The sequence below is a fragment of the Triticum urartu genome, chromosome 2A, assembly GCF_056163025.1.
Source record: "Triticum urartu cultivar PI428250 chromosome 2A, HENAU_Tu73, whole genome shotgun sequence".
Taxonomy (NCBI): domain Eukaryota; kingdom Viridiplantae; phylum Streptophyta; class Magnoliopsida; order Poales; family Poaceae; genus Triticum; species Triticum urartu.
Genome location: NC_141874.1, coordinates 719,520,335 through 719,534,932, shown reverse-complemented (window position 1 = coordinate 719,534,932; position 14,598 = coordinate 719,520,335). Strand labels below are relative to the sequence as shown.

The following is a 14,598-nucleotide window of genomic DNA, read 5'->3' as shown; positions in this document are numbered from 1 at the left end:
CGAGCAGTCACCTATACCATGTGAGATAGAATTAAAAAAAGTCCGAGACCCCAGAGATCTAGTCAGCTATAATAAAACCCAAATTAACAACATGTGGAGTTTCTAGTGTCCTTACATAGTGACACGGGCTACGGTTTCGGCTATGTTCATTCAGTGATAGGATATGTTCCCGTCAACTTCGAGGTTTATGTGGTGACTTCGTAAAATCTCAAGATGCTATACCGGTTCAGTCTCTTGAAAATGCTCATAGGGGTAGGGTATGCGTGTGTGCATTCATAGGGGCGAGTTTATGCTCATATATGTGAGCGACTTTAATTGTATTGTGCTAAAAAACAGCAATTATTTTAACTGCCCCTTGAAATTTGGTCCAGGGTTATTTTTTCTTGGACGCGTCTAGGGAGCAGCCATTTGCTCCCTAGCGATCCCTGGCAGCGGGCCACAAAAGGAATGTTTTGGTCCGCCTGGCAAAAAAGGAAACCGGCCGGTCCACCACTGTATCACGCGAATTGCATGTCCACCCTCCCACAACCCAACTCCGCTTGGTCCCCCCGTCACGTGGTTCCAAGCCGTTCCCTTCTTCTGACCATACCCACCCACGCATCCCCATCTTCTTCTCCCCCAAGCTATGAAAAAGAGGTGTGCCTCCTTGCCCTGATCTAGAAACCTTGGTTCACCCTGCAATGGCGGCATAGGGAGGTTGTCAGCCAAAGGAAATTGACAAAAACTGAAAGGAAACTAAGCAAAAATACACAGGGAGATCAGCTTTGCCCATCTCTTCCATTTAATTTGCCAAACACCTACTCCTCTGTCTTATTGATTCTTCCTGGAATTTTTGGACTCTTTTGTGCAGTTTTTTACAAACTGCACACTCATCTAAATTGTCCTGCAACTTCTTTTTCAAGAGTGCTACTGAAAATGATGAAAACAGTGCTATCATGCTCTGTTTACAACGTGTTACAATTCTGTTACTTGCTTATGAATTTGTTCTTGGCAAATTACACATTCTGTTTGAGCAAAAACAGTGCTATCATGAAGCAACTAAGTATAGGATATACACACAACTTTGGTATCTTATGACATGGCAAAACATGAACCTTTTTGTACCTTATAAGAGGACGAACAGTGAGCTCAGTATGGAAAAGAAGGGCAAAAACAAGGCTTTCTCCTAGCGGATCATTTGCTATATGTGGAGCAAAACAATGGCTGGTTGGAGCAACTTGCATTATAAGAATAAGCAAAAACATAATATTGTCCAAGCAACTCCTGAAGAAGCTAGAAAAACATTCCTCTTGGGCATTTGTTTCCATTGTTCTTTGGTTCAACAGTGAAAATATGAGAAGAATATAAGTAAATGTGCAACTAAAAAACAAGAGAGACTGTTGTGCAGTTTAATTTACCTTGATTATAGGATATCCTTCAGCATGATCTACCTCTTTTTCTCCTGTTCGGTCTCTTCAGATCTTCCTCTTTTTCTGGATAGAGATAACACAAGTCTTAGGTATGAATGAACAAGAAAAACATCCAGGGGCAATGCATGCAACTTCATGTGCGTTGGAACAAAAAAGTAATCCAAAAGCTGTGTAATATGTATTCAACTAGCAACTGTGTGGGTGTTCCTAAGCAAGTTTGTGTTGAGATTTGGGCAAGTACATAAATGTTCTACAGGCAACTAATGGTTTTTGGGTAAGAATAGAACCTAAATTCTTAAAAAGTGCAGCCAACATAAAAACACAGGCAAGTCACATGCTTAACATTAGCAAGTTTGTGGTAAGCTAGAAAGAAAAATAAAGAAGCCCTTGGAGAACATGTCTTAGGCTGTTTTTCCTTGGCGGTTTGGGGGCTAGTTTGTGTTTTGGGTTTGTAGGTTGTAGGGTGCATGAACAGCTGAGTTGGTGTTGTAGGTATTTTGATTTTGTAAGGCAAGTTGTGTTGAGATGTAGGCAAGTACAGAATGCTTTGCAGGCAACTGATGGTTTTGTGGGGAAAACAATCACAGGTCCCTGGGGGAAGAAGGTACAAGTCATACCTTTTTTTATCCCCTGTTTAAGACAACAATTAGTTCCCCTATTTCCTCCTTTCTTGAGATCTTGGGCACCATTTGGTTAGATTCCGGCACATCTACTGCAAGGGCAAACAAAACGTAATTAGATGGGGAAAAAACTTGTTAAGCAACTGGGGAGCTTGGTTTGAGCAAGAAGAGTTCAGTTTGCAAGCAACTAGTGTATGTGTATGTATATGATGTTGTTCATAAAAGTTTTGGTAGCAATTGTTATCAGTATTGTGGGCAACTAACTGGGAAAAAGTAGGCAACTTTAGGCAATTGGTAGGCAACTAGTGTGTGTGTATGTGTTTGGTGTTGTTTATGGAAGTTTTGCAGCAACTGTTCCCATGATTGCGAGCAACTAATATGCTGAATAGTAAGCAGACAGTATGTAATTTGTAGGCAACTATTGTGTATGTATGTGTGTGGTGCTATTTGTAAAAGTTGTGTAGCAACTAATGCCAAGATTGTAAGCAACTAACTTTGAAATAGTAAGCAATTGCAGGGGATTTGTAGGCAACTTGTGTGAAGAAGTGAACTTAAACATGCATGACTCTACACGTACTTGCGAGAAAAGGTGCCCTTCTACAACAATATATACTGTGTGTGTTGATAAAACTTTAGCAAAACAAGTTAGTGCACCCGTGATTTTAGGTGTGCCGGTTCTAGGTTACGTGTCAGACAAATTGTGTGTTTATGTTAGGCAACTTTGGACAACAAAAAACAAAGGAAAAAATGTTGGGAACCGTTGGCACACTAGAAATGTAGGAAAAAATTAGGCAACTGTTGGCAATATTGCAGGCAAGTACTACTTACTTTTGATCCCTGAACTTGCATGACTATATGCATGCTTGCTAAGAAAAAGGAGTCCCCTCCCCAACACTGGTTCTGTTTATGTATATGAAATTGTAGCAACTCTATGTCAACTTGTTAAGCAACTGTTTGAAATTGTTAGGCAACTACATCCTAACAAAAATGAAACATGTTGTAAATAACAGATTGTCAAAGAAAATTACCTTAATACTGTGGTTGATTCCTATTAAGTTGTTGTTAGTTAATACCTTGCTGGACTGCACCAGATCACACATACCCCTGCATAAATAAAAAATAAAAAACAGTAACAAAAAACCAAAGATGGTTTATACCAATGACGGATTGTGGGGTGTGAACCAACTTTTTTAATACCCCCACCACACATTGTTGCAAATGTTGTGCAAGTGGCACATATCAATAAAGAAACTTGTCCCTAAACAAGAAACATAGTTTCAACGCAAAGTAAAACATTGAACTAAAACAAATCACCATGTCTTTTAAAAGTAGTACTACAAAGTTTCACATATGTTCAAAAACCGCCTCCAAATTCAGAACAAAAAGTCTGCATCACATCATCTGCAACTGCTCTTTTCTGACTCTGATTTGTATCCTGCAAAATGTAAAAAAGAAAACCATGATGTTATAGACTATGTAGATTTCTAGCTTGGAACAAGAAAACTATGTTGATTGATGAATGAATCTATGGAAAAAGAAATCAAAAAATTTGTTGTTTCATGTGACTGGATTTCTTTCATTCTTTTGTTCACTGGTTGCTTCCCCTGCCGCTATTATGTGGATTATCCTTTATTTGACACTACAACAAGTTAACTTTGCCAAAAAATGTTTGTAAGTTGTGTGCCTTTTTCAATTTTTGAGCAAATTTATGCAGCAGGGGATGATCGACCTTAATGAATTGCCCGATGATGTTAATGATGAATTGCCACCTAATAGCAGGGGATGATCGACCTTAATGAATTGCCCGATGATGTTAATGATGAATTGCCACCTAATGTTGGAGTGGAAAATGGTGATCTCATGTCCTGCACACAACCTCCTGCTCATGGTGGTGAGGCAGTGAACAATGAAAAAGGACAACCCTAGCGACGACTCGCGGACCAGAAGCAGGACGATGAAGACGAGAGAGCACCGAAACAAAACGAAAGAAAGAGGGGAGGAGAAAAGGCAGGCGGCAACACAGGATAAGGACAGTCCACCCACCCACCACCCTCCGCGCCGTCGAACAGTGCGGTGCCGACGTGCCGTGCGAACGAATCACAGCCGGGCAGCTTACCCGGCGGGCCACAACGTGTACCCGCCGACGAACGACAACCGGGCACGTCGATGAAGCGCACCCACCCCACGCCTCCTCGCCCCGGCGCAGAAACCGCTCACACCCAAGTGGTCACCCACAGAGAGGAGAACCACCCGCGATGGCGTGTGCCAGCCCACCTGTAGATGAAATGGGCGAACGAGAGGAGAGGCGAAACGATCCAGAACCGGAGCCACCGAGCGGCCAGGATCACGACACATCAGCAAGGCCGCACACAACGAACGGTTAGCAGGCAGATCGATCTGTGAGCTTCCTTATTCCAGCACAAATCAAGAATTGAGATGTCAAGCAACAAAAAACTACACTATTGAATCAACTTTTCCAAAAAAAAACCCCCTTCACCCCCACCCCTAAAAAAAACTGCTCACATGGTCGAAGCAACTCACGTAGTATGAATCAGACAAATCCTACAGTATTGTGAGGCAATTCATAACATCGCAAAAAGCTACACCTGAATGTTGGATTGATTCCCTGCCAAATCTCACAGCACATTAGTTTCAGGCAACTGCAACAAAAATACACTATTCAATCAACTTGCCCAAAAATCCCCCCCCCCCTACGTCCCCAAATCTCAGAGCACATGAATTCCAGGCAACTCATAGATTAGAGCCAGGCAACTCAAATAGTATGATTCTGCCAACTCGTACAGTATTGTGAGGATATTCCCAACCTCGAAGAACTACGGATCTGGCAAAACAAAACCATACACTGGGGATGTTGAATCCCTAACCACCAACCTCACCCGTGGATCTGAAAGGAAATGGAGACAGAGGGTGCAGTTGGACCTTACCTCGCGATTTCAGCAACAAGTCCACCGCAGCGTCACCGGCGACCTGCGTTCCGCACCAAGCTCCGCCTTCCGCAGACACGCCGCACGCACCACCGCAGCCTCGCGCTCCTCTGACGCGCGGACCACCGCAGCCTCGCGCTCCTCCGACGCGCGGACCACCGCAGCCCAGCGCTCCTTCAGTCGCATGTACACCGCAGCTCGGCGCTCCTTCAGCCGTGCACGTGCAGACAACCGAAAGCCAGTCCCTCCTCAACCGAGCGTGCGCGCACCACCGAAGCACCCGCCCTCCTTCGTCGCGCGCACACGAGGCCCGCACCACGACCTCCGCTTTCTCCGGTAGAGTGCAGATGCGGCGAGCGAGGAGGAGAGGATGTGGAGGGGATTAGGGAGAGAGCGAGGAGGGCGAGAGAGGATTGGGAGAGACAGCGGCGCTCTCCAGGGCAGTTTCGAGATGTCCGCCGAACGGGCGAGAAGTGGCGGCCCCACCCAGGCGATATCGTGTCGTGGGCGAACGACGAACGGTCCCGACAACAAAACACCTGGTCGTGATCGCGCGCCTACGCCTCGCATCGGACGGCTGTCCACGCGAGTGCTCGCGACGGCAAACGAGCACCCGACCACTTTTTAGGATTTAGGTTTTTTCTTTTCAGGGCGCAAGAATTAGCAAAACGATCGACCATCCAAATGCATTTGGCTTATCTCTCACAGAAAAGAAAAAACTGCATCTGTAAAACGACACGGAACCGGATTTGAGCTGGATTCGGACCTACTATCATCATCTATTCATCTGGTATTCGAGTCGGAATCAGATACCGTAGGGCGTAGCTGATCGGCCGATGGATCCATATATACGGGGACGTCGGCGGTCTCCTCCTCTGCATCCATCCATCATCCATTGTCGTCGAGACAACCGCATACGATACACGTCGATCCCGCCGGGACAACCGCATACCAGCGTAAACTGCTTGCCGGGAGCCCGCGACACAGGACGAACACATTCACGATGTGTCCCGGCACCGGAAAGAGCCATATCGTTCTTCCTAGGGCAGCGCCGAGCTACGCAGGCTCCAAGCGGACGCTGGCTGTGTACGACCCTGCAGCGGCACAGCAACGGGCCGATGCGGCCAGACTCTCGGCGGACGCGGGTGCACTGGTGCCATCACTCGTGGGCGTGGCCGGTGAGCCCATCAAGGCCGTGCCGCTCGCTGCCAGCGCTCCTAAGGTCAGAGCTGAGCCGCCGGGGATACGCGCACCCAATGGCCTGCTTCCGTACCTGAGGCTCCGCGTCGACCTGCCCGTGCACTTCATCGACGAGAAGACCGTGACCGCCACCGACGTGGATCCGCAGCAGAACCGGTTCCGCCTCCCGATCGACGGCGTGATGCGCAACCTCCGCCCGGTCCTCTCCCACCTAGATCGCCAGGCCGCCAACCTGGTGCACGTGGAACCCCCGAGACCAAGGCTGCCGAAGCTACCCAAGGTTCCTGGGGAGAAGACGAAGAAGAGAAGGGGAAGGGAGCACGGCGGCCTTCCCGTGCTCGTGATCGAGCGCGACGCCGGCATCAGGGAGCTGCAACTGACGCGGTGGGAGAGCAGCGGCGTCTGCATCATCAAAGGAGAGGGGTACATGGACTTCATCAACAACTGCGGCTTCAGTGTGGGTGACGTGGTGGAGGTATGGGCTTTCAAGCAGAAAGCCATGCGTTTGTTCGGCGTGGATATCTACGAGGAGGGGTACCAGGAGAGCCCTCTTTATGTTCTCTTCATCAAGAAAGGCCATATGCTACCAGCACCCCGTGCTCTAGTAGTTTCCGATGGAGGAGAGGAGGAAACAGCACAAGAACACGCACCCTAGCTAGTTCCCTGGTGTTCTTGCATGTAGAATTGTACAAACTTGTTTGTTCTATGGTAGTGTTGCGACTTGAATCTTTTCTTTTTGTGAAGTCGTGGTGTTAAGACTTGCATGTAACTTGCGTTGATATAATACAGTCCTTGTTTTGTTCAAGTTACAAAAAATACATACCTCATTTAGTTTTTCTCTGGCGAAAGAGGTGACGACATTCAATAAATCAGAAAATCTATGAAACTTTATCTACATTTTGACGGCCTAGCCAAAGTGAAGAATACCGGAGCAAATGTTAACATTCCCTACACCAAACAAACTACCTATCATACATGTGTGCATGAGGACCAGCTTCATCCTCCTAGGGGAAGATAAAACCTCAATCATCGCATGTCCACCACCATGAGGTGCTCCCTCCTTTCTTCGCTCCTCTCGTGCCTCAGAAGTGACAATAACCTTTCTTTCTTTCTCGTGTTCCACTTTCAAACTCTTTGAATAATGCTAATTCGTTATTATCGAATTCTCAGTTTCAATTTTTCAAATTTAAAATGTTTACTAGGCGACATCTCTAGTTTAGTGTTGTTGTGATACAAATTCAGTATGGGGTGTGTACGACGGTCTTATACCAAAGATCACCATACACTCATCAAAGTGATACTTTGACTGTTTTTAATATGTGAGGTCGTCTTTTTTATCGCAGCTTAATCCTATATTAGGAGCAGTATCGAGGGAAGATTGTTCCAAGACTTGGGGTCATCAGAGACTTTGTGAGGTCAGCTCCAAACTTCTCTTCCTTGAAGTCGTCCCGATTCAACGGAAACCTCAAACTCGACCCTAGGTTCTCACATGAGTCTAGGACCTATGTGCCTCTACCCTTGATTTGGTTCAAATGAGAGTGACGGGACATGCACATGGTAGATTAGGCTAGTGGACTTGACAAATTGTCAATGTTTCCCTTAAGGTGGTCGGTAGGAGGGACAACTACGATAATCTCGTCCACTAGTCCATGATGGGCTAGGGATGATGGAGTATGGTCCATACTGGACCAGCTCACTCATCTCTCCACCATCTTGATCTTATTTCACATCGGGCTTCATCCTTTGAATTTTCCCTTCAGTGTATTTTTCTCGTTGACTTGTTGACAATAGCAAGTTGTTTAGACTTTTGTTGACATTGTCAATTTTATCATGTAGATGTTATGCAAGTTGAAGGACCCCAAGTAGAACTTACTGTTCCCAAAACATAAATTTGCTAGTATTTCTAATGTTGTCTGAATATGGAAGTAACACACTCTGCCATGAAAAGAGATGGCTCGCCCTAATGTTAGTTCCAACATTGGATCCCGCAAGAAGTATAAAGACTCTCCCAAATGCATATCTGCTTAGAGTAAGTTCTAACTGTATGAAGGGGCCTAAGAAATTAAACTCTCCAATGCATATGGGCTTAGTCTGTTGTAGGTAAGGTTCTTTCAAGTAGTTAGTTGTAGGATATTATGTGGACACTCAAGAAGCAGGGGGAAAAGAGAATATGGACTAGAAGATCAGGAAGGGATCCAAATATACATAGTGCCTGGTGGCTGGCATTGTTTCTTCTTTGAGACACCAAAACCATCCCTCTCCTCTTCAGTTACCCTGCCACTTCACTTTCTGCCTATCTGGTTTAGCTTAGCATCAACACAAGGTGGAGCATTAGAAGCGGCCTAATTAAGTGGAGAGGCACAATTCCTTTTAGACACATAGGATTCGTTTAATCCTCTTGTGTATGGTGTAATTAGTGATTTAAATCAAATCAAAAGAAACAACTAATAAACCAAACATATTTTATGATCTCTCCACTCGCAAGAGAATTGCCGGGTATAGTTGAATATAATCCATGAGCCGTGAACCGTGAAGCATACTTATTTTTTATTTTTATTGTGTTTATTAGCAATGAAGCTACGTATTTATCTTGAGATGGAGATGAAAACGAAGCGGTAATGAGCAAAACAAAGTGCTATGACAATTTTTTTATTTTTGTTTATGGAAACGGAAATGAATACATAAACCTCAAAAAGAATTACAAAAATATATACTACCAGGAACTAATATGGGGTGAATACAATACATACAAAATATCAGTGGTAACCTTATTTTGTGCCCCCCATCCCCCCCCCCCCCCCCCCCCACACACACACACCGACAGTTCAAAAACATTTGTATTAACACAATAAAACTGAAATAATTATTTAGTAACACTAATATTCTTGAATAATTATTTAGTAACACTAATACTTCTTGAATAAGTAGTTTGACCATAGTTTGACCAGATTTAACAAAAATTAAAAAAAACTGAAATTTGAGCATAACTTTTTTTCCTTTTAGAATTTGAGGATTCTAAAAATTTGCAAACAGGCCATAGGCGGTCTCCATCGGATGCGGATTTTCGTTCCGAACATTTTGATGTATTGTACGTTTTTTCCCGACATTGTATGCAAAAGTTATAGCGGTTTTACATTTTCCCTATATTTTTTTGCAAAACATGTCCAAATTTAAGTTTTTAAATTTTCCTAACTAGTAGATGTAGTAACATAACTACCAACATAACTACCTCTCGAAGGATTTTAAATTTTGAAGTTTCTATCATTTTCTTTTGCTTTTTACAAAACTGAAAAGGCGATGCACCAAGGGGGCGGGGGGGGGGGGGGGTAGGATTTGAAAATTGCACCATTAGTACCAGTTCGTGGCACGAACCGGTACTAAAGGTCTCATCGCACCCTTTAGTACCGGTTCGTGCCACAAACTGGGACTAAAGGTCCCATTTGAACCGGGAGTAATGCTTGTATGGTGCCCTCGCCGCTTGAACCAGGACTAATGCTCACATTAGTCCAGGTTCGTAATGCAACCGGGATTAATGCTCTTTTCTGGCTGGACCAAAGCCCCTTTTTCTACTAGTGCTTCGAGAAAATCCTCCCACACAACACCCGCCCCCTCGCCGCACTGCACCGTGGGACGCCCCCCCCCCCCCCCCCCCCGCCGGTCGTTGACCTCGCAGTAGGCTGCACCTCGCCGCCCCAGCCTCCCCACAGATGGCAGCTAGCCACCTCCGCCGTCGGCCGCAACTGGGCGATGAAGCCGTCACAACTCCGTCGCCGCCGGCCATTGACACATGCAACACTCGTCGCGGTTGCAACTAATCCATGAATGGATGTAGCAAAATTCAAAGACAGTTGTAGCAAAAACGCTGCTGGAATTGGCCGCCGCGCTTGAAGCACCATGGCCTCGTGAATGGATGTAGCAAAACACGTCTCCAGTAGTAGCAAAAAACAAGGTTGTTGCAATAAAAATGTCATCTTCGTAGTTGCCGCTCATATCTCAGTCGTAAAAAAGCACCAAAGCATCATGAATGGCTGTAGCAAAACACACAGACAGTAGTAGCAAAAATTTGACACGATTGTATCAAAAATGGCCACCGTCGCCGTCGCCGGTCGCAGAAAATGGCCGTCGTTGCAAAACCAGAAGACGGTTGTAGCAAAAAACCAGGCTACTTCCAGCAAAATTAAATACGGTAGTAGCAAAACTCGGTCTGATCTAGCAAATCAAAAAGATGGTAGCACAAAATGTTTCCGGTTCCAGCAAAAAAAGACACTGGTTCCAGCAAATTGTGATGCCAGTACAAGCAAGAATAAATGCCGGTTGTAGCATGTTGGAGTCGCCGCCGATGTTGGTTGTAGCTCATCGCGTTGTCGCTTCCAGCTTCTCTAACGGCAAGTTCCAGCAAAATTGCTTGTGGTTTGCAGCACCTGTGGAAGCATGCGGTCATCCTTGGTCACAGCCGTCGCGCGCCACCAGTTGCCACTCCCGCTCGTCGCCGTTGTAGCATGGTCGCCGCCGTTTGAAGCACCCTATCCCACACCGCAAGCTGGGTTTCCGCACAGCCGTGCTGATGGATGGGCGGCCGCTCGCCGGAGTAGCACGGAGCGGGTGGATGGCGGCCGCTCGCCGGAGTAGCGCGGGGGTGAGTGGATGGTGGCCGCTCGCCGGAGCAGCGGGGGCATGTGGATGACGGCTGCTCGTGACATCGACGGTGGTCATCACCGGCAAGAGTTTATTTGGGGAGGAACGGGGAGAAGACGGGCGAGAGGATAAGGGAAAGGAACAAATGGTGGAGTGATTCGTGCGGGATAATAGAAACAGGCTTAAGACTAGCCATAATGAAGAGTAACATACACTAGTAACATACACGTATTCCTAGACCATGTTACTATCTTCATAGTGGGTAGTAACATAAGTGTGATAACATGCATAGCTTCATTTATTAGGTTATAGACTCATATTGCATTGGGACATGTGATGTTACGGTAACTAGCTAAGTTACTACCACTACCTCTCTCCTCATTAACTCATTGCCACATAAGCAAATTTGCTGAGTTGGACTCGATGTTACTGCTGAAGTTACTCCCATTGTGGCTAGTCTAAGCGGTGGTGGGTGGGCTTGTTGCCAGCATGGACTTGACCGGCGGAGTTTCAGCCGGTCGACCGGCTTTAAACGTTTCCTAATCTTCAAACCAGTGTCGATTGTCGGTGTTGCTACTCCAAGCCGACAGTGAATTAATCTTTAGAAAAAAAATATAATCCCATAAGAATAAATCGCTGATTCATGCCGGATAATAGAGACAGGCTTAAGCGGTAGTGGGTGGGCTTGTTGTCAGCGTGGACTTGACCGGCGGAGTTTCAGCTGGTCGACCGGCTTTAAACGTTTTCCAATCTTTAAACTAGTGTTGATTGTCGGTGTTGCTACTCCAAGCCCACAACTATGTCGCGAATTAATCTTTAGAAGAAAAAAAATATAATCTCATAAGAAGAAATCGCTGATTGCAGCATCCCGAAACAGAGGACCCGCCAGTTCTAGCAGAATTCATCTCTTTTTACAGATCAGTTTTACAATTGCAGATTATTTATAAACCACGCATCTCGGTAAATACAAGTGAACAAGAAACCAATAGAATAAGCTGAAACAGCGTCTAAACCATGAATTTCCTACGCCACAGCAATGGAAGCAGCGAGCGCCACCACCGGGCGGCGCTCTGCCTGCAACTCGGTCAGTAGAAGACGTCCAGCAGCGCCTGGCGGAGGACGTCGTAGTCGTCGCGGCTTCGGAGGCCCCAGACGGTGCCGCCGCGCGCGTAGGCGCGGCGCAGCCAGGCGAGGTGGGCGGCGAGCGCGCCGCAGACGACTGCGCAGGCCTCTGGCATGTGGCAGGCGAGCGGCAGCCAGGTGTTGAGCGGCCACAGCAACCGCACCGAGACGTGGAGCACCTGCGCGAAGCCCCTCGCCGCCGCGAACGCCACCAGCAGGTGGAGCCCCATCGGTGGCTAGCTAGCTCGGCTCAGTCCACAGCTCTACTCCAGGTCCTTTGTTGTTCTTTCGCCACGGTGAGGCTCTGTCTTTAGATGCTGCCCTGGACGCTGGTGGGTGGGTGCTTTGCCGGTGGCGGGGTTGCCGGTTGCGGCCTTCCCCGGGTGCGAGCGCGAACGAAATGTAATGAATGAGTTGTTATTATCGTCGTCATCGTTGTGAGTGAAGACGGAGAGGACGCATCTTGGTTGGATCTGGGCAAGAGCTATGATTGTGACGAGGGCGGAATTGGGAAATACACCCGTGGCGAGTGGGCTCGGCCGGTCGATCTGAGATCTCAGCTCACACGCAATTACTAGTTACTTTTAGGTGTATAATTCACGGGAGATAAATACACTAGAAGTCATATAACTTGCACGCAACGTTCAGTTTAGTGCATAAACTTGTAAAATATGTGTTTTTGTCATTTAAGCTGTCCTCTCGTTCATATACAGTGCTTTTTTTCGGAATATATACAGTGCTTTCTACCGTATCCAGCCATATCCCTATGTGTGCCACGTGGCAGGGCCCATTCTCAGTGGCTGAGATGGTGGTAATCCGTGTGCACTGTTTTTTAGATAGCACCATTGCATTTTATTTTTTTATGTAGAAAATTCTCAAATAAAATGAAAAACGTGGAACGTTTGAGAGATTTGAACCATGACCTGCCGTGATTCGCCCAGAATAGACAGCCACTCGACCAGCTGAAGTTTGACATTAAATGTATACAATTTGCTTTATACTAACATAGACCATACGAATTAAAGTAAAAGTCAAATCAGGAAAAAGGGAAACCCCGCTTCAAACCGGCGCCCTGTTGCAATTAAGTAGGCATCCTAACCAACTACCTAATGTTACTTCATATTTATTTGAGACTACTAAGTTATATATCCAAGTGTAAAAGTACAGGTTCTAAACTATATTTTCTCTTATTTAGATTTTTTGTTTAAAATTATTTGAATTAGAAAAATTCCGTTGATTTGCCTGAATTTTACATTACAAAAACCGAAGTCAGTTGGACTAGTATTATGAAGAAAGTTCAGACCTCGGGCTCGAGGACGTAATCTGAAAGAAATTTGTACGCATTCATTCTGAACAATATTTTCTTTTATCTAAATAATCACATTCAAAGAGATAATTTTATGATTTGTCCTAAAAAATTATGTATGTTCATTTTGACCTATATTTTCCTTTATCTATCTTAAATGTTGTTGATATATCCAAAAGAATTTACGTACATTCACTGTGCACTATATTTTCTTTTATCTAGATTTTAAAATAAAAATGGTTCCAATTCAAACATAAATTGAGAACGAGCCCCTGTTGATGCATGTTCGCATCGCTTACCTCCCAGCTTACCTCGAGCAGGGCCGCGTGCTAGGGTTCCAGCATCGCCGCCGGCCCCGCCTCGCCGGCCCTGACCTCGCCGCCGCTGGATTGGTCCTCGCCGCCGTCGGTACCCACTCCCGCCGCAGCCCAGCCGTCCTCCGCGGCCCTCTGCCCTCTGCCGCAGCGGGGACAACAGGAAGGCGATGCCGCGCCCCTCTGCACCGGCTGCCCACGGCGCCTCCGTCCCGCAGCCGCAGTCGAAGTGCCCATCTGCAGCTGGACGGCGACCACTCCTTCGCTTCGAGGCAAAAACTGCCGGCTGTCTCCCATGCAGCCACCATGTGCCATCCTATCTCTCTGAACTCTCTGTTCTTCTTCTTCTTTTAGCTAAATTGGATAGATTGACAAATTTGTTGCAAAGATGGATGAATGGATGTATCAATTTGATAAATGGATGTTGCTAGATAGATTATTTTTTTCTTTCAATGCAACTGTCTACTGGTGCTATTGGTACTGTAAATATTTGCTACTGTATGAATGATGTTGTTAGATTGATGAATGCTGTTGTTAAATGCTAACATGAGAACCTTAAATGGTAATGGTAGATCCTGTTTGAAACAACGAAGTGTTAACAATTTATCAAATGATTTCTCTCGAAGGGTGATACAGACATTTCAGCACACAACTCTTTCTAGAATCTCAAACTACAATCTCAGAAAAGAACTCGGTGTTAGATTCTGGGGGAAGTAGATTCTGGGAGAATTTTCTAGAATCTTGATTCTGCAGAATCATGTGCGAAAAGAACTGGGCCATAGTATCGAACTGGGGCTTTCCTTTTCAGCACAGCCTTTTGTCATTTTAATTTATGCAGTACGTGTTAAATAGCTTTCACTATGCACTTAAACGTGAACTGTTAGTTGGTCTCTAGTGGCTCTCTATGCTAGGGGGATCGTGGTAGCTCGTCGTTTCGAATCACATCATGCGCTGCAACTTCTTTCATATTATTTGAGGACTTTTTGTGTAAAAATAAATAGAATGTGTGGGTCCTTTCTAAAAACAGCCTCAACCACTGACAATGGC

General features: G+C 45.8%; 2 protein-coding genes across 17 annotated transcripts; both read right to left on the bottom strand.

Moving 5' to 3' along the window:
- Positions 1 to 300: 300 nt before the first annotated feature.
- On the bottom strand, positions 301 to 5,475 carry LOC125540076 (uncharacterized). Of its 16 annotated transcripts, none has more exons than XM_087545132.1 (8): positions 4,975 to 5,475; positions 3,821 to 3,908; positions 3,426 to 3,464; positions 3,058 to 3,133; positions 2,858 to 2,929; positions 2,027 to 2,118; positions 1,398 to 1,438; positions 301 to 675 (listed from the first exon to the last, which is right to left on the bottom strand). In XM_087545132.1, the coding sequence occupies exons 2-6, from the start codon at positions 3,889 to 3,891 to the stop codon at positions 2,065 to 2,067; spliced, it is 312 nt and encodes a 103-aa protein (XP_087401258.1). In that variant the 5' UTR covers positions 3,892 to 3,908; positions 4,975 to 5,475; the 3' UTR covers positions 301 to 675; positions 1,398 to 1,438; positions 2,027 to 2,064. The 16 variants fall into 16 exon arrangements, 4 of the variants coding, with proteins under 4 accessions (XP_087401258.1, XP_087401259.1, XP_087401260.1 ...); XM_087545133.1 differs by having other exon boundaries at positions 1,398 to 1,472; positions 2,027 to 2,121; positions 4,975 to 5,474; XM_087545134.1 differs by having other exon boundaries at positions 2,027 to 2,121; positions 4,975 to 5,474.
- A 6,087-nt stretch (positions 5,476 to 11,562) lies between these two features.
- Positions 11,563 to 12,352, bottom strand: LOC125534314 (uncharacterized). Its single transcript, XM_048697570.2, has one exon. It carries the CDS (start codon positions 12,159 to 12,161, stop codon positions 11,895 to 11,897), a length of 267 nt encoding a protein of 88 aa, XP_048553527.1. The 5' UTR covers positions 12,162 to 12,352; the 3' UTR covers positions 11,563 to 11,894.
- Positions 12,353 to 14,598: the final 2,246 nt, after the last annotated feature.

What these genes read in the sequence shown, in the direction of transcription:
- LOC125534314 (XM_048697570.2), bottom strand. Translation starts at nt 12,161, where the DNA reads ATGGGGCTCCACCTGCTGGTGGCGTTCGCGGCGGCGAGGGGCTTCGCG.
- LOC125540076 (XM_087545132.1), bottom strand. Translation starts at nt 3,891, where the DNA reads ATGAGATCACCATTTTCCACTCCAACATTAGGTGGCAATTCATCATTA. An exon ending in TCATCGGGCAATTCATTAAG is followed by an intron (nt 3,465 to 3,820) that starts GTCGATCATCCC and finishes TACATTTTGCAG; the next exon opens with GATACAAATCAGAGTCAGAA. An exon ending in TGCAAGTTCAGGGATCAAAA is followed by an intron (nt 2,119 to 2,857) that starts GTAAGTAGTACT and finishes CCCTTGCAGTAG; the next exon opens with ATGTGCCGGAATCTAACCAA.